Consider the following 20,449-nt stretch of genomic DNA (forward strand, 5'->3'; position numbering starts at 1 on the left):
AGTTTTATGCTTTTATTATAGATAATGATTTTGGGTTGGGTTTGATTAAGGGCGGTGATTTTGGGCAGTGATTTTGAGTTGGATTTTCTAATTATTTTTCTATTAATTTTGTGTTGATTTTGGGTTAATTTTTTGTGCTAGATTGCAGTGTTTGGTGGTGGTGTTGGGTTTGGTGGTTATTTCCTGCTTTTTTCTTCTTATTCTGCCGCGCCCGCGCTGGGTTGTTGTGGACGTTGGAGAGGGCATGTTTGTAAAAGAGCAAAGAGGAAATTTTCTCTCATGCCTTTTCTTTCCGATTTGGAGAGACGAAATTTGTGGGCCCGGAGAGAAAATTTTCTCCCGGATTTTCCACTCTCCCTGTTTTCCTCTCTTTCCCAAACAGTGGAAAATAATGTTTTCCACTCAGTTTTCCACTCTATATTTTCCATCCCCCCTAAAATCACCCCAACCAAACACAGTGTAAGAGTATTAAAGTGTTTTTTCTTGATGGTTGACACAAATGCATTCACCGTCCACTCTGGTAGCATGATGAACTCGCTGGGTCCATCAACACCTTAGACGGGTGTTGTGGGTTCTTCCCCTCCATCGTCAGAACTTTCTTCTAAAACAACCATCTCCATATCCTCATTTGTTGAGGACTGGGTAGAGGCGGACGGACTCCTATCTTCCTCTGTACTGTAGTGGTCTTTGTGACCTGACGGGTATACCTCCTTTAATCCGCCCCGTCATGAACGACGGATTGATTACTTGACGCACTAGACATCACCTACACGGGATGACAAAACCTAAGACTATGACAAGTCCAAAAAAGATAAAAAATAAAAGTAAAAACACGTCTAACTGATAAGAAAAAATGAAAAAAGAAGTGTAGAATGCTTACCAAGTCAGAAAGAGGACGGAAAGACTTTGATGACAGATGAAGCAAGAGAATGGAGTATTCTCTCACGAAGATGACAGATTTGCTCTAACAATGTACTCTCAGAGAAAAATGTGAAAATGAAGGAGGATGGGTGATATATATATATATATATATAAGGAATGCACGGAAGACGAAGCGACGCTCCGATCTGAGAGAAGAATCAAGGAGAAGGTGACACGTGTCGTACGTTCTGATGGTTAACTGTCAGGACTGTTAGGGTTACACTAAGTTCATAGAATCCCTACCTTACTGTCACCCCATGTGTCCGTCTTGCTGTTTCAGACCCACAGGGTGAAGGGGGCAACTGAAGAGGAATAATTTCATATGAATGAACCCTGATATGGACGGACCCTGATATGTACGGATCCTCATGTGGACAGACCCCTTTATGTACTGGACAGATCTGTACCTGGATGGACGTAGTACAGACGGGTGCAAGATCTAGGAGGGACCTGATCTTGTTATCTCATAATCTCCAAAAACCTTAGATGGGAATACTTGCAGCGCACACCACATAATGAAATCCTAGCACAAATAGGACTCTATTAGCCGCATGCATTAATAAGGATCTTTTTCTATAAGGAAAGGACTTGCCCATCACGTTTTGGACTCCTCAAGAGGATTTTCACAAGGAAAGACTTCGACTCCAAGTAAAAGAGGTCAACTTTCGACTACTATAAAAGCCCCTAATACCCCTACAAATCGAGGTACGCATAATTGACCCTCTCTAGCACTCTAGAGTTGTAAAAGATTCTAACTTGACCTTCGGAAGGCATTCGGCTGGTACCACATTGGTGTTCTCTGTTTAGGTCTTTCTCCCTTCTTGTGTTGTGCAGGTTACATTCTAAGCGTGCGAGTACGTGTGGTTCACTAGTGGTTTTTTTGGCATTATCAGCTCTTATTCAAACCACATTCGTCCTATTTGGTCCAATTTAGTACACATTTGTCTTATTTGGTCAAATTCGAACAATTTTGTTCACCTTGGTTCTATTCCGTCTAAGTTGGTCTTATTAGGTTCATTTAGTCTACATTGGTCTCATTTAGTCCAATTTGGTCTATTCTGTCTACATTGGTCCTATTCGGTTATATTGGGTCATTTTCAGTCCATTTTGGTTCTATTCGGTCCATTCTACAAACTTTGGTTTACTTTAGTATGCTTTGGTGCTATTCAGTCCAAATTGGTTCTATTCGATCCACATTGGTCTTATTTGGGCCAATTTTGTCCATTTTGACCATTTCGGTCCTATCCGGTCCAATTTGGTTATATTTGGTCATTTTTAGTTCATTTTCATCCTATTCAGTCCACATTGGTTTTATTCAATTCATTTTGTCCACTTTGGTCCTGTTTGGTCGACTTCGGTTCTATTTGGTCCATTCTATCAACTTTGTTCCTATTCGGTTTATATATGTCCTATTCGAACCATTCTACTTTCTTTCATTTTTTTTTTTTGGGGTGAGGAGTTGCGGGTGGATGTCCAGATTTTGGACTAAAGTTTTTGGATGAACATGGGTTTGTCAAAAATAAGATGATAGATGATGATTTCATTTTTTGGATGGGTTTTTGGATGAACACGGTAAAAATTTCGTTTTTTTTCTTTTTTGAGAATATTTTTCTTTCCTCCTCTTCTTTTACAATTTGAGTTTTATGCTTTTATTATAGATAATGATTTTGGGTTGGGTTTGATTAAGGGCGGTGATTTTGGGCAGTGATTTTGAGTTGGATTTTCTAATTATTTTTCTATTAATTTTGTGTTGATTTTGGGTTAATTTTTTGTGCTAGATTGCAGTGTTTGGTGGTGGTGTTGGGTTTGGTGGTTATTTCCTGCTTTTTTCTTCTTATTCTGCCGCGCCCGCGCTGGGTTGTTGTGGACGTTGGAGAGGGCATGTTTGTAAAAGAGCAAAGAGGAAATTTTCTCTCATGCCTTTTCTTTCCGATTTGGAGAGACGAAATTTGTGGGCCCGGAGAGAAAATTTTCTCCCGGATTTTCCACTCTCCCTGTTTTCCTCTCTTTCCCAAACAGTGGAAAATAATGTTTTCCACTCAGTTTTCCACTCTATATTTTCCATCCCCCCTAAAATCACCCCAACCAAACACAGTGTAAGAGTATTAAAGTGTTTTTTCTTGATGGTTGACACAAATGCATTCACCGTCCACTCTGGTAGCATGATGAACTCGCTGGGTCCATCAACACCTTAGACGGGTGTTGTGGGTTCTTCCCCTCCATCGTCAGAACTTTCTTCTAAAACAACCATCTCCATATCCTCATTTGTTGAGGACTGGGTAGAGGCGGACGGACTCCTATCTTCCTCTGTACTGTAGTGGTCTTTGTGACCTGACGGGTATACCTCCTTTAATCCGCCCCGTCATGAACGACGGATTGATTACTTGACGCACTAGACATCACCTACACGGGATGACAAAACCTAAGACTATGACAAGTCCAAAAAAGATAAAAAATAAAAGTAAAAACACGTCTAACTGATAAGAAAAAATGAAAAAAGAAGTGTAGAATGCTTACCAAGTCAGAAAGAGGACGGAAAGACTTTGATGACAGATGAAGCAAGAGAATGGAGTATTCTCTCACGAAGATGACAGATTTGCTCTAACAATGTACTCTCAGAGAAAAATGTGAAAATGAAGGAGGATGGGTGATATATATATATATATATATATATATATAGGGAGTGCACGGAAGACGAAGCGACGCTCCGATCTGAGAGAAGAATCAAGGAGAAGGTGACACGTGTCGTACGTTCTGATGGTTAACTGTCAGGACTGTTAGGGTTACACTAAGTTCATAGAATCCCTACCTTACTGTCACCCCATGTGTCCGTCTTGTTGTTTCGGACCCACAGGGTGAAGGGGGCAACTGAAGAGGAATAATTTCGTATGAATGAACCCTGATATGGATGGACCCTGATATGTACGGATCCTTATGTGGACAGACCCCTTTATGTACTGGACAGATCTGTACCTGGATGGACTTAGTACAGACGGGTGTAAGATCTAGGAGGGACCTGATCTTGTTATCTCATAATCTCCAAAAACCTTAGATGGGAATACTTGCAGTGCACACCATATAATGAAATCCTAGCACAAATAGGACTCTATTAGCCGCATGCATTAATAAGGATCTTTTTCTATATGGAAAGGAGTTGCCCATCACGTTTTGGACTCCTCAAGAGGATTTTCACAAGGAAAGACTTCGACTCCAAGTAAAAGAGGTCAATTTTCGACTACTATAAAAGCCCCTAATACCCCTACAAATCGAGGTATGCATAATTGACCCTCTTTAGCACTCTAGAGTTGTAAAAGATTCTAACTTGACCTTCGGAAGGCATTCGGTTGGTACCACATTGGTGTTCTCTGTTTAGGTCTTTCTCCCTTCTTGTGTTGTGCATGTTACATTCTAAGCGTGCGAGTATGTGTGGTTCACTAGTGGTTTTTTTGGCATTATCAGCTCTTATTCAAACCACATTGGTCCTATTTGGTCCAATTTAGTACACATTTGTCTTATTTGGTCAAATTCGAACAATTTTGTTCACCTTGGTTCTATTCCGTCTAAGTTGGTCTTATTAGGTTCATTTAGTCTACATTGGTCTCATTTAGTCCAATTTGGTCTATTCTGTCTACATTGGTCCTATTCGGTTATATTGGGTCATTTTCAGTCCATTTTGGTTCTATTCGGTCCATTCTACAAACTTTGGTTTACTTTAGTATGCTTTGGTGCTATTCAGTCCAAATTGGTTCTATTCGATCCACATTGGTCTTATTTGGGCCAATTTTGTCCATTTTGACCATTTCGGTCCTATCCGGTCCAATTTGGTTATATTTGGTCATTTTTAGTTCATTTTCATCCTATTCGGTCCACATTGGTTTTATTCAATTCATTTTGTCCACTTTGGTCCTGTTTGGTCGACTTCGGTTCTATTTGGTCCATTCTATCAACTTTGTTCCTATTCGGTTTATATATGTCCTATTCGAACCATTCTGTCAAGTTTGGTCTACTTTGGTCCTAATAGGTCCATTTTGTCCACTTTGGTCTTATTTGGTCCATTTGGTATTATTTTGTCTACTTTGGTCCTATTTGGTCATTTAGTTCAACTCAATCCATTTGGTCCAATTCAGCCCATTTGTGTCCACTTCAATCCATTCAGTTTCTTACGGTCCATTTTAGTCTATTTCGGTCTATTTTTGTGTATTTACATAATGTGAAACGGCATGTTTTGATTGAGATCACCTATTCTAAATTAGTAACTCTATTAAAAAATTATATGGATCTCAAACTCATAATATCTAAAATCCTAAGTATAACATTAGTGTTGCTACACTCTTGATGAGCCACATTAATGTATCATTTCGGTCTACTTCCGTTCAACTAAATTTAAGTGAAAGTCTTTCGAAACATGAAGACTATGAATATAAGCACTTTAGGACAATTATTCTTTTTTTTAACGTCATTTTTTTTAAAAATGAATTGCATGAGATTGATTATATCTTCAAGTAAAATAAATAAATAAATAAATATATACATCTATATATATATATATATAGATGTGTTCAAGTTATGTTTGATGTAACTTAATCAGAGTTGACCTTTTTTCTACCGTCCATTCCTATTAGATCTAATGGTTGGCGAAAATAGACAAACACCACGTTTTGGCAAAATTTTTGGCAAACTAGCACTATTTCATAAATATTTAGCAATCTACCACTTTTTTGGTACTCGAGTTCCACAAAATCAAGTTCTAAATAATACTTGAGTTTAGTGAACTCAAGTTTCTAGTGAGTCATCAGCATGGCACTGCTGACCTGGAATTTGTGTAATTAAAAAAAATAATATTGTACTCGATATTATTGAAATCAAGTATTTCTTTATAGTACTCGAGCTTCATACAACCGAGTACATTTTTTTCCCCTACTTTTCATACAGTTGAGTTCTTTTCTCTCTCTCTCTCTCTCTCTTTTCTCTCTCTCTCTATCTCTCGTAGAGGCACTCTTTCTTCTTTTTATTTATTTATTTATTTATTTTATCTCTGGTAAGAACTCACTCTTGCAAGTCAAAGAAACTTGTCAAGTCAAAGAAAATGGCAAGCATTTATGGCCAAGGAAATGAAGCATGAATTTGGTTTGCATGTAAGGTGTTGTTCCTGGCCATCTTCTTTGACAATTCATGAATGACATTTAATGCAAGCTCTTGTATTTCTTTACGTATGAAACTTCTTGAATATAATGCATCTTCCTGACATGGGCATGCAAGCCATTTAATGGTTTGTTGGCTAATGTCAAGCCACTAAGTTTGACTATTCAAGCCATTTCAACAGAAAAAAAAAAAAGAAAAGAAAAAAAAGAGGTACTCGACTGCAATAAGCTCGAGTACTATAAAGAGATACTTGATTTTAGTAATATCGAGTATCACGTTATTTTTTTAATTACATGAATTCCAGGTTAGCAATGCTACACTGGCGACTCATTAGGAACTCTAGTTCACTGAATTTGAGTACTATTTAGAACTCGATTTTGTGGAACTCGAGTATTAGAAAAGTGATAAATTACTAAATATTTTCGAAACAGTGCTAGTTTACCATAAATTTTGTCAAAACGTGGTATTTGACTATTTTCACCTCTAATGGTTAGCAATCACTTTTTACATGTCATAAATAAGTCAAAACTTTTGTCTATTCTCAAAACTCATTCTCCACTGTCTGTGTCACTGTAGCCTTGCTCACTTTCAAATATACACCATCGAAGATCTGTTTTAAAGAAAATAAAAAATAAAAAAAAAGAAAAAAAAAAGAACGAAATTAGCAGTCTTGTTTAAGAAACGTTTAATCAACCAGGCATTTTTTAAAACCATATAGACAAAAAATACATCAAGCTAATACAACTTAAAGACATAACCATCACGAATAAATCAGCAGTCAACCAGACTAGGAAATAGTAATCATGTTTGCCATGATTGATAACACTGGTTAAATAATTTCACTAATTTCCCTAATCATTGAAGTTTCTTTGTAGACTCTGTGCTAACCGTGGGATGCATTTGATATATGGCAAGAAATGACTTTGTCAAAAGTATATCTCTGATTAGTTATTAGAATAGGGTCCTGACCCTGCTACAGATACCAAGTACTATGGTTTTATTTATGGTATAATATTTCATCGTCATGTGTCTTTCTCTATTGCAGTTGGCGAGGAAGAAAATCATGGAAGAATACTCCAAGCCAATTAAATATGAGGGACCCAACTTTTGAAAAGGAAACAAATTTCTGAACCACGTACAAGCTTTATGTACCAGTAAGTAGTTCGCAGAGATAATTTCCTCTGTTTGAACAAGCTTTATATGGTTACCAATAAATTTTTTTTGCAGCTCTGTAAGTTAAAAAATGTACAAATTAATCCAAAAAATGTGAAACTCTCTGTGTCTATGAATTTTTAATGCTAATAAAATTTTACATAGTTAAATATGAGTCATGAACATGATTTAATGTATTGACAATACTAAATCAGTTGGCTGCAATAGCGGATCTGTTACAATATTGTGTGAGTGCTAATATTATCAATATATAGCCGAGCTATGTTGCTTTAGCTTGTAATTCTAGTGATGGAATGCTTGCCTCAGAGAGGTGAGATGATGATAGTTGTATTAGATTGGCAGGTATATGAAACAAGAATTCCTAAATTTGAATGTAATCATGCAGTGGAAGAAAAAGAGCTGTTCTTGGAGATAGGCCTGCTTTGTTCATATAACACTGCCAAGAGGCAGCTTAGCATGAGGCCAGTAATGCATTATTTGGACCTCAAAGCCATCTTTCTGGGAATACTACTAATGGTGCCATGATCCTTCTGCAGAGTTTGCTATGTTTGCCTTCAGCGTATGAGAAGGTTGCTTCTGATTACCTAGTACGTATTGAAATCTTAGGGAGTGTTTTGGAAACAGCAACACTTCATGGTTCTAGATGATAGTTTGATACTTGGGACAGTTTTTGTTGGCAGTTTCAGGAGTGTCAGGAGGAATCCCAAAGATTATGATGTATACAGGTTCTGCTACTTGTTAATAGCTTCTATAATTAATATGAGTTTACGGTCTATTAAAGCATACGCAGGATAGCATTAATGTACATCTTACATTACTCACCAATGCTGAAGAGAACCTTCTTCTAGGCAAAATAATAATAAGGCAACACACTTGCTAAATAATGTTTAAAATAAGAAATTACAATTAAGATTAGGCTAAGTTTCCTTTACAACCAGAGTTACAGGATATTAGTCAGTGAAAACAAAGTGGCAATATTGCTACTTCCTCCAGATCAAGAAGCATCTTCAACATGACATGGCCTAATGCCTAAAAGGCTAGAGGAAGCTTGGGGTCAATTCTAGAATTTTCATCATTGCTTCCAGCAGTTTGGTCAATGCTTTGAGCTGATGAGAGCTTGAAGACAGGAAAATTCACTAGTAGGACAGCCACACCTGCACCCGTCAAATAATTAAAGGCTGAAATAGTGGCTCTCATTTACATGAGAAAGAGAGAGAGAGTTGTAATAGTCTTCTAGAGCTTATTTCCGTGTCACTTTGAAATTTTGGACAAAATGAAGACACGTGGTTGAGTTTTTTTATGGGATGCATTTGATATATGGCAAGAAATGACTTTGTCAAAAGTATATCTCTGATTAGTTATTAGAATAGGGTCCTGACCCTGCTACAGATACCAAGTACTATGGTTTTATTTATGGTATAATATTTCATCGTCATGTGTCTTTCTCTATTGCAGTTGGCGAGGAAGAAAATCATGGAAGAATACTCCAAGCCAATTAAATATGAGGGACCCAACTTTTGAAAAGGAAACAAATTTCTGAACCACGTACAAGCTTTATGTACCAGTAAGTAGTTCGCAGAGATAATGTCCTCTGTTTGAACAAGCTTTATATGGTTACCAATAAATTTTTTTTGCAGCTCTGTAAGTTAAAAAATGTACAAATTAATCCAAAAAATGTGAAACTCTCTGTGTCTATGAATTTTTAATGCTAATAAAATTTTACATAGTTAAATATGAGTCATGAACATGATTTAATGTATTGACAATACTAAATCAGTTAGCTGAAATAGCGGATCTGTCACAATATTGTGTGAGTGCTAATATTATCAATATATAGCCGAGCTATGTTGCTTTAGCTTGTAATTCTAGTGATGGAATGCTTGCCTCAGAGAGGTGAGATGATGATAGTTGTATTAGATTGGCAGGTATATGAAACAAGAATTCCTAAATTTGAATGTAATCATGCAGTGGAAGAAAAAGAGCTGTTCTTGGAGATAGGCCTGCTTTGTTCATATAACACTGCCAAGAGGCAGCTTAGCATGAGGCCAGTAATGCATTATTTGGACCTCAAAGCCATCTTTCTGGGAATACTACTAATGGTGCCATGATCCTTCTGCAGAGTTTGCTATGTTTGCCTTCAGCGTATGAGAAGGTTGCTTCTGATTACCTAGTACGTATTGAAATCTTAGGGAGTGTTTTGGAAACAGCAACACTTCATGGTTCTAGATGATAGTTTGATACTTGGGACTGTTTTTGTTGGCAGTTTCAGGAGTGTCAGGAGGAATCCCAAAGATTATGATGTATACAGGTTCTGCTACTTGTTAATAGCTTCTATAATTAATATGAGTTTACGGTCTATTAAAGCATACGCAGGATAGCATTAATGTACATCTTACATTACTCACCAATGCTGAAGAGAACCTTCTTCTAGGCAAAATAATAATAAGGCAACACACTTGCTAAATAATGTTTAAAATAAGAAATTACAATTAAGATTAGGCTAAGTTTCCTTTACAACCAGAGTTACAGGATATTAGTCAGTGAAAACAAAGTGGCAATATTGCTACTTCCTCCAGATCAAGAAGCATCTTCAACATGACATGGCCTAATGCCTAAAAGGCTAGAGGAAGCTTGGGGTCAATTCTAGAATTTTCATCATTGCTTCCAGCAGTTTGGTCAATGCTTTGAGCTGATGAGAGCTTGAAGACAGGAAAATTCACTAGTAGGACAGCCACACCTGCACCCGTCAAATAATTAAAGGCTGAAATAGTGGCTCTCATTTACATGAGAAAGAGAGAGAGAGTTGTAATAGTCTTCTAGAGCTTATTTCCGTGTCACTTTGAAATTTTGGACAAAATGAAGACACGTGGTTGAGTTTTTTTGCATCAAATCCATAATATCCAAAACCTTCACTTTCTTTTACTTGTCATATGAAGGAAAATTCAATAAAAGGACAAGGCCACTGCCTGAAAAATCCAAATTAAAGATGGCCGCATCTTCAAGCATTCACATTGGTGGAGTTATGTTTTTTAGTTACGTGACATCACAAAAATTTACTTTATCTATTTTACCTACTCACTTTACAATACATCCAGCATCAGCGAATCTATTTTAACTTTTAACATAATAAAATAATATAAATATCACAATAGTAGTGTGAACGCACAAACAATATATAGCCGTGTGAATGCTATATCACACACGGCTATATAAAAAAAGAAAAAAAAAATGAGTAAAAAAAGTGTGAATGCACAAACAATAGCCGTGTGAACATAGGAGAAGAGAAATAACAATAAAAGAAAGAATAAAAATGAGTAAAATAATCAAAAGCAGTGTGAACCTACAAATAATATATATATATATATTTAACCTTTTAGCTATTGTGCACGATAGCTATGGAGCCAAAAAATATAACTTTGACTCCACGATTTTAGGGCACATTTTGGTATTTGGCGATGCTAAAAATAGCAATATAGCTATTTAGCACCACCAATGTGGATGCTCTAACATGTTGCCCGTCTATTCAAGTTATTTCCACAAAATGAATTCACTTCAAAAGCATTTAATCTATTATCAAGTGCCAATGTCTAAATAAATTTCTTTTTGACAAGTATTAAGTTTTGATTCTTTTGAATGCTTGTAACAGATCAAATTGGTATAAGAAGTTGATCTGACACATTTGAAGAAAAAAAAAATTGGAAAGTAAAAAAGAAAAAGAAAAAATGAATCATATTTTGCTGTTGATTTTCTACACCCATTGTGGGGGTAATTGATAAGTTCCCTATGGCTATGAGAACTAAGATGCTGACATTTTGGCTTATACTTTTGAATCCAAAGAAAAAAAAAATCATTGAAATTTGCTCGGTCATAGCAGTCTAGTTTAAAGCCCAGATGACTACTTCTTTCTTATTCAGTTCAATACAATTCCCCATCAAAGAGTTTTGCGTAAGAAATACAGTGAGTCAAATATAATATTATACAACCCACTGTATTATATAAAACCAGCACCTTAACTTTTTGAAATCCTTCAAAATTACCTTTAAAAATCTACCTTTTTCTACAAAACCAGTACCTTTTCCCACTTTTCTTAAATGGCTACAGTTCTTACATCACCTTCTTTTCTGATAATTCTCTACCTAATTAGTATTCCACTGAAATTTGCTCAAGATGTTAACTTCATCTATAATGGCTTCCATCAAGCCAATCTACATCTAGATGGAATTGCAAAAATCCACCCCAATGGTCTATTGCAACTAACCAACACTTCAAACCAACAAGTTGGTTATGCTTTCCACCCACTCCCTTTAAAATTCAACACAACTACTACTTCCAGTTTAACCCCATCTCTTTCATTTTCCACAAACTTTGTATTTGCAATAGTTCCTCAAATACCAAATTTGGGGGCTCATGGCCTTACCTTCACCATCACTCCCTCTTGGGACTTCACCCATGCTGAATCAAGCCAGTTTCTGGGACTCTTCAATTCCAAAGATAATGGCCTTCCAGCAAACCACATATTAGCCATAGAGCTTGATACTCTTCTGAATCCTGAGTTACTAGATATAAATAAAAACCATGTGGGAATTGACGTGAACGGCGTGATATCAGTTGAATCAGCTCCTGCATCATACATTCCTAAGAAAGAAGGGAAGAATATAAGCTTGGACCTCTTGAGTGGCAACCCAATGCACCTTTGGATAGACTATGATGAAGCAGAAAAGTTACTGAATGTAACACTAGCTCCAACCAGTAGCTCAAGACCAGACCAACCTCTCCTGTCAACACCAATTGATCTGTCTAGAGTTCTCTTGGACTCTATGTATATTGGTTTCACTGCAGCCACCGGAGGAGCTACAAGTGACCACTATATTCTTGGATGGAGCTTTAATAAAAGTGGACAAGCACAAAGCCTTGATGTTTCCAAGCTTCCTTCACTTCCCCGATTGAGGAAAAGAAAAGAGAAAGTAGGACAAGTGATTATGATTTTGTTATTAGCAGTACTGCTAGTGATTGTGCTAATAACTATTCTTGGAGCTGCTTACATGTCAAGGAGGAAGAAATATGAAGAACTACGTGAAGAATGGGAAAGGGAGTATGGTCCTCACAGGTTTATCTATAAGAATCTCTACAAAGCAACCAAAGGTTTCTCAGACAAAGGGCTTCTTGGATCTGGAGGTTTTGGAAAAGTTTATAGAGGAATACTTCCTTCTTCTAATGTGCAAATTGCAGTCAAGAGAGTCTCCCATGATTCCAAACAAGGGATGAAGGAATTTGTGGCTGAGATCATTAGCATGGGAAGATTAAGACACAGGAACTTGGTGCAACTCCTGGGATATTGCAGGCGAAGGGGAGAACTCCTCTTGGTCTATGATTATATGCCCAATGGAAGCCTCGACAAGTTCTTATATGACAATGAAAAACCAAACCTTAACTGGATTCAACGATTTCGAATCCTTAGAGGAGTAGCTTCTGGGCTTCTTTATCTCCATGAAGAGTGGGAACAGGTTGTTCTACACAGAGATGTAAAAGCAAGCAATGTTCTATTAGATGCTGAATTAAATGGAAGGCTTGGAGATTTTGGCCTTGCCAGATTATACGACCACGGTACCAATCCTCAAACCACCCATGTTGTTGGGACAGTGGGTTATTTGGCTCCAGAGCTCACTAGAACAGGAAGGGCAACCACTTGCACTGATGTGTTTGCTTTTGGGGCTTTCATGCTTGAGGTGGCTTGTGGAAGGAGGCCTATAGATCGACGACTGCCTGAAGAAGTAATTTTGGTTGATTGGGTTTTTGGGTGCTGGAAAAAAGGAGCTATCCTTGATGCTAGTGATCCTAGATTGGAAGGTAACTATGTGATGGAGGAAATGGAATTGGTTTTGAAACTAGGCCTACTTTGCTCACACTCAATGCCGGCAGCTAGGCCTAGCATGAGGCAAGTGATGCAGTTTTTGGATGGTAATGCTGATCTGCCAGAATTACCTTACGACAATGCTTGTTTTAGTAACTTTACAAGTACTGAAACATCTGAGATCTTATTGTCAATTCCTTCATCATATGGCAAGGGTTCTGCGCCTTCCTCCTCTACCACTGATTCAATCCTCAGAAGTGGTCGTTGAATTAGCTGCATATCATGCTATGGGGTAGACTAGATCATGGATCAATCAATGCTTGGCACCAAATTAAACTGTGGCAGACAAAAAGCTTAGAGATTGTTTGGGGAATGGAGATGATTTATATACAAAGAAATTTCAAAGAGCATGATTTATATACAGTTCTTTCACATAATATAGAAACTATTATTTGGTAGTAGTCTACTGATGCTTGAGTAACACAACAATAAGATTGTTTGCGTTGTTGCAAATTTTGTAAATCAATATTTATGCAGAGTATTGCAAAAACTTGATTGGGTGGCAAATCAAATTTTAGAATACTGAAAACCTACAGACAGTAATTACTCTGTTTGAAAGTTATTATTTGCCTCGACAAAGTACCTGCTTGTATGGTTTATAATGAATGGCAGCAGCGTAAAGGCATAGAAAGAAGTTGATGGAATAGACTCTGTTAATGAAATTAAACTACAATATGTGATTATGTAGATAGTATATAATTCAGTAAACCAGAAATCCGAATGACTCTGTTAATCAAAATAGAATAGACAGAAATGGCTTAAAGGCTGAACGAATTTAGAAAACAAAAACAGCAATTGAACAAAGCTACCATTAAGCACTAGTCCTTAACTCTTGGTTTGGGAGTTTATAAAGGAATGAAATGAAATGAATAAATTATAAAGGAATGGAATAAGTATAAGTAATAGCAAAGAATGAAATGAAAAAGAATGAATTGAAGTGGAGTGAAACTAAACTGTCTTATTAGAAGTTAAAAAAAAAAAAAAAAAAAGAAAAGAAAAAAAAAAAAGAAAAAGAAAAAGAAATGAATGAATGGAACTTAAAATAACCTTGTTTGGAAATTCCACGAGAATGAAATTATTGTTATTGTGGGGGGTAAAGGCCTAAAGTTATATATTGGGCATTGAGCCTTATTTGGGGATGTGATTGTGTCCGAGGAAGGGTAAGTAATTAGGGGAGGCCCTAAGTTTAGAGTCACATAAGAAAGGGATGGAAGAGGATAATTCGAGGAGGAACTACTCCTCGGATATGATGAATATTGATCAAATCTGTATTTCAGCAATCTAGGTGACTTTTCAGGAGATTTCCACGATAAGGATGAGCTTCATGTACGTACAGGAGAGATTAGAACTCAGAAATATTTAAAGGAAAAGCTGCTACCACCGCATTAAATGTATTGCAGTTACTTTTTTGGTCGTATTTGTGTAGAGTAGACCCCTGAATAGTCCAATCTCAAATATCAGAACTTATAGAAAGCCAGAGAAGGTGTCTGATGGGACATACACTCAAGTGAAGGATTAGATGATTAACAAGTATAGGATCAAGATGGTTGGAAAGGAACCATATATGGTGAAAGACCTCCCATGAGACGGGGGGGAGAAAAAGACAAGAGAAGAAATACTGTAGCAACCAAAGTTGTATTTGTAAACATTCATAGTGATTTATACTCAGAATTATCTCCTCAGATAGTGAATTTATCCAGTCTTATATGTCTTGTTCTTACTTGATCATCTTCTAAATCCATACTAGCCGTTATTAAATTCATTAGGGTCTAGTTCTTTAACCCACTCTTTACAAATTTATTGTATCGGGATCATTGGGCCACCACCCTATTCATCTTTGGGCTTGGGCCACAAATTGTGTCCCTACAGTTATTATTAAAAAAAAAGAGTAAAAGTACTTAAAAACAAACTGATTATGATGGCTTAAATGTATAACTCATTTATTGTAAACATAACAATATTGAGTTACACAATTTAAGGAGATGAAAAAATAATGAGATATCTTTAAATAAAGTGAGGAAACTAATAAGAGGGGCAGTACAGACAATTGGAAAATATAAATGGGTATTATAAATATTTTGGTCAAAATTTCATCAAAATCCATCCCATTTTCCTTTAATTCCTTCCAATTTTGGGAATGAAAAATTAAGTTTTTAAGGGAGAGAAGAATGAGTCTTCCAACCTAGCCATTCTACTATATTTGGGAGTTCATAAAGAAAATGAATAGAATGGAATGTATAAAATAAAAAATAATATAAAGGATTAGATAGGAATTAACAATTTATCTCTCTTATTTGGATGTTTGAAAGGAAAATAATGGAATGAAATGTAATCTTATTTGATAGTTGAATGAAAAATAATCCTTTTGTAACAATTTTACTATTATGCATTTTCTTAAATAAAAATAGGGGTATAGGCATTTAACCAAAAGAAAAAAGAAAAAAGGAGCGTATATGGAGAATTCAGTAAAACACATTTTACGTAGTTTGATTCCTCCTAATTTTGTAGGGATTAAAAAATTGGCTTATAAGGCGAAAGGAAATGGAATAAGAGTTTCATTACTTTCTCTCTTATATTAGGCTCCCAAATAAGGGAATGAAAGTAATATGTTTTAATCATTTTTTTTTTCCATTCCTTCAAGAGAAGTGAATGGCCTTTTTATTTCCTCCTACCTAGACTCTCAAACAAGTGAATGAAATGTATATTCTTAAGAGAGTTTTTCTTTCAACTTCCTTCCATCTGTTTCCCTCCTCCCAAATAGGTTGACAAATTTCAACACACAAAAGAAATACTGCAATTTGTGTTCTTTATGAACCAATAACTAATTTTCACTTTCTCTGGATGGACAGATACTAATAAAAATATTAAAAAAAAAAAAAAAAAAAAAAATTTCTCTGGATGGACAGATACTAATAAAAATATTTTAAAAAAAAAAAAAAAAAAAAAAACACTGACTTAACGCAAGAGGAATTGGCAACAAAATTTAAATTTTCTTATAAAAAAAGCAAAATTTAAATTTCAAATAAATATTGTCTCATGATGAATATATGATTTTTCTTTTTTAAATACAAACTGAATGCAAGAGTGATTGGCAGAAAAATTTAAATTAAAAGATACGGACTGAATGCAAGAGGGATTGACAACAAAATTGGGCTATTGACAGGGTCTAAAGATATTAACAAGAAAAGGAAAATTGTAGAAATCAGTTTTTAACAAATTTTTCTCTCCCTGACCCTTTGTAGTCCAATTATATTGAGGATTGGCCGGGCCAAAAAGAACCTGCACTGAGATCATGGAAACGTATTCTTCAGAGTTCCAATTTTCAAACTTCTGGCAAGAATTTGCCTAACCTTCAACACGTGGGTAAGCGACCTTCATCAGCCTCGTCTTCTTTGACCTCTTCAATTCACAAAAAAAGCTATCTGTTCAGATAGTTTAAATGTTTCTCAAACATTTGTTGGGGGTAATCTTCCACCCCTTCTCGAACGTGAAGATTTTAAGCCTTAATTGTCGAGGGCTTGGTATCCGAGAGGTAGTAGAACTGTAGAAGAACTCCGCTGATTGGCGAGAGAAAAATGTCCCGAAATTCTTCTTCTTTTTTTTTTGGTCTGAAACTTGTCTGGATATGGATGGTTTTTTAGCAGATTAAAGAAAAAAGTTGGAATTGACAGCTGGTTTTGCGGTATCCAGAATTGGATCTAGTGGTGGCTTGGCCCTCCTTTGGGCGGATAGTGTGGAGTTAGATATCCTAATTTTTTCCTCACATCACATTGATGCTATAATTTTGTCCCAAGAGGGCATTGTTTGACACTTTTCTGGGTTTTTATGGACATCCTGAAACATCAAGAAGAGGAGAATCTTGGGATTTATGCGTCAACTCCATGCATCTATCTCTTTTCCTTGGCTTTTATTAGGTGATTTCAATGAAATTTTGCATTCTGATGAGTACTGGGGTAATGGATCCTGGCCTTAATTATATATAATCAAATTGCTAAGTTCACAGAGGCTGTGGATGCTTGTTTACGGCTAGACGACTTGGGATTTAGTGGAGATTGGCTTTCCTTTTTTGTCTAAGTATTCATTTTTGCAAGGTGTCATTAGGTATAGTTTTGCTTTTGTTTTTAATTTCTTTTTACTGTATACCTTTACGATGTAATCGTGTTATCTTAACTTTAGCTAGTGCTGTAAAGGAGGAAGAAGATATCATTGTTTGGTTAGAAGAATACCAATCTTTTCTTTTCTTCATTGCACAACATGATTTTTCATAAATAAAGTTTACTATTGTTTTTGCTAAAAAAATAAAAAATAAAAAATTCAAATAAATTATTTCTAATGACACAGACAAGAGATTAAAAAAAAGACAATACCCACTTAATGTAAGAATAGGGTCTGCTTTAAGTCTAGGCTTAAAGACCCCCAATGAGTCCATTAAAAAGGCCCCAATATTAATATAATAACTAATTGTTTTATTTTATTTTTTAAAAACTTAAATAGTTTTTTTTTTTTTTTTTTAAGAAGAAAAAAGAACTTAAATAGTTTGTATGCCCTTTCTTCCACACCTAAGAAGGCCCTAAAATATTGGGCCATAAAAGTATAACCCAATTGAAACTCTAATTTTAAAAAAAAAAAAAATTGTAAGTGGATCTAATCATCATTGACTATTAATTTTCATTAAAAGCTTGAGAATTTAATTTTTGTAAACTAATCTCTCACATAGTAGATTGTTAACATTAGCCACTTAATCTCTTACTATATGACTACACACTAGACTCTCTCTCTCTCTCTAAATATGTAAATATATTCAAATGCATGTATTATATATATTCAAGCAATATTCAATATTAATAATACTGTTACTGTTGTTTATGTGTAAGGAGAATTTTTAAAATTAGAAATGATAAAATTTTATTTAAGATTGATTATGTTACAAAAAGATTAAGACTAGATATTACTAATTAAAAAAAGATGTAAAAAAAAAACGTTAATACAAAACTTAAATTTTAATTTCAAGAAGTAAGAAAAATAATTTTTTTACATCTAGTTAACTAATATTATTTAATTAAAATTTAGACATTAAAAACATCTCACTTAATTTATCGCCTTTGGCATCAAACTCCATTGAATCAATCCTAACACAATATAAAGTCTCTTATTTTATGTCTTTGTTTATAACTATTTATGTATTTGTTTATCATTTGAGATCTGTGGGTCTATGGTGTTAATAGGAGAATTACATATTTCATCAAAAAAAAAAAAAAAAAAAAGGAGAATTACATATAAAAGACCCAAGGGTCAACCTTAGGCTTAGGTCATGGCCTAGCGGCCCTCATCAAATAAAGGCCCCAAAATTATAATTTAAACAATTCACCGACTTTAATATTAGTTTTTTTTAGAGAGTTTTAACCTATAACATCCACTTGTTCTTGGTGATAATTTTTTATCATTAGATCAAAACACAAATTAGTTTTTGTTGTAGGCAGAGATTAAACCCTATATTTTTTATTCAACTATAAAAAATTTTACCAGTTCAAATAATTGGAATCCACATTATGGTAGTTTGTTGAGTTAGCATGTAATCTGTTTGTTTGTTTGTTTTTTTTTTTTTTTTGGGGTGGAACAGAGGGAATTGACTTGAGTTTTTATTGGTAGTTTGGTACACAATTTTTTGGGCTTTCTAATGTGTGGACTGAGAGCCTACAATTCAACCTAATGCAACGAATTATTGCCCCTGCAATTTTGGTCTTTTTCTACAGAGGTCCACTAAAAAAACACTAGGAGATTTTGATGGTCAAACATGTAATATAATAATTATTGATGATTGGAAAGGACTATGTATATTTATATTCCAAATACATGTTATAGAATTTATTGAAAATATTTGTTATAATTATTTCTTTAGAAAATTATTTTACAAATTAAAATTGTTAAAATCCTACGTAAAATCAAATTTATCACAAAAATATTAAGTGAATTAGTCATATTACTATTTGAAAATGAGATGTTAGCAAATTTAAATACAAAAGAGTTAAATATTAATTTTACATCTAAAAAAAGTAAGAAAATTGGGTTTTAAATAAAAAATAACTCCATGAAATATATATATATATATATACACACATATTAATAGCTAAAGTTAAGAGAAAATTCAAATAAATTCTAAATTATAGTCTAATTTTGCGTCACGTGTTTGTATGTCAAGTGAATTATTAGGTGCAACCTCCTCCAAAAAAAAAAAAAAAAAATTATTAGATGCAAAAATCAAAGAGTCTAAATTCAATTATATTCTAAATAGCGTCACGTGTTTGTATGTCAAGTGAATTATTAGGTGCAACCTCCTCCAAAAAAAAAAAAAAAAAATTATTAGATGCAAAAATCAAAGAGTCTAAATTCAATTATATTCTAAATTGAATTTTAATTGGAGTTCAATTTTGTGTCATGTGTCTTATTTAATTTTCTAATTTTTGTGATAAGTGAATTATTGGGTGCAAAAATTGAAGAGTTTAGATCCAATAAGATTCAAAATTATATATATATCTATATATATATATATAATAATAGATGAAGCAGAGAGAAAATCTAATTACATTTCAATTGGATTCTCAATTTTGCGCAACTTGTCCTAACCAAAACTCGAAAAAAAATTTTAATTAGATTATAAATTTGACTTCAATTTTGTGTCATGTATCTTATCTAAATTTTTTAATTTTTGTGCCCAAATAAATGATGCATTAACATTTAACACGGAAGCCAAGAAAACCACAATGATAATGTTCACTGGCCTAAGCAAGAACATCTTACCTGCACACTTTTATGGAGATTATAAATTGGAATCCAATTTTGTGACATGTATCTTATCTAAATTTTCTAATTTTTGTACCCAAATAAATGATGCATTAATATTTAACACAAAAGCCAAGAAAACCACAATAATAATACGCATTGGCCTAAGCAAGAACATCTCACCTGCACACTTTTATGGGTGATCTCAATAGAGTCTGGAGCTCTTTTAATACCACAACCAGAACCAAGAAGTCCAACGAGAAAGACTATAAAAGTAAAACATCATCTCCTTCTAATTCCATATCATCATCCCATGTCTCCTCCTCTCTCAACCTCTACCAACTAGATCTACACACTGCCCTCTCTTCCTTCTTACGGATTTCTTAGAGCAAGGCCGAGTTCAAACACAATGTTCAATCTCACTCTTCCTTGCTTCATACTCTCATACATTAGCGCTTCATTGGCGCCTCCAAGAAGATTCCTAGCTCAATGATCATTTCTTATTTTTTAATAGATTTAGTG

General features: G+C 34.8%; 1 protein-coding gene across 1 annotated transcript; it reads left to right on the forward strand.

Moving 5' to 3' along the window:
* Window positions 1–11,159: 11,159 nt before the first annotated feature.
* LOC112032167 (L-type lectin-domain containing receptor kinase IV.1-like) lies at window positions 11,160–13,705 on the forward strand. The gene has a single exon (XM_065771658.1). The coding sequence runs from the start codon at window positions 11,328–11,330 to the stop codon at window positions 13,353–13,355; it is 2,028 nt and encodes a 675-aa protein (XP_065627730.1). The 5' UTR covers window positions 11,160–11,327; the 3' UTR covers window positions 13,356–13,705.
* The last annotated feature ends 6,744 nt before the right edge of the window (window positions 13,706–20,449 follow it).

The sequence above is a fragment of the Quercus suber genome, unplaced genomic scaffold (genome assembly GCF_002906115.3).
Source record: "Quercus suber isolate HL8 unplaced genomic scaffold, Cork oak 2.0 scaffold_47, whole genome shotgun sequence".
NCBI lineage: Eukaryota > Viridiplantae > Streptophyta > Magnoliopsida > Fagales > Fagaceae > Quercus > Quercus suber.

Excerpts from the sequence above, each read along its gene's own strand:
- LOC112032167 (XM_065771658.1), top strand. The coding sequence starts at position 11,328 with ATGGCTACAGTTCTTACATCACCTTCTTTTCTGATAATTCTCTACCTA.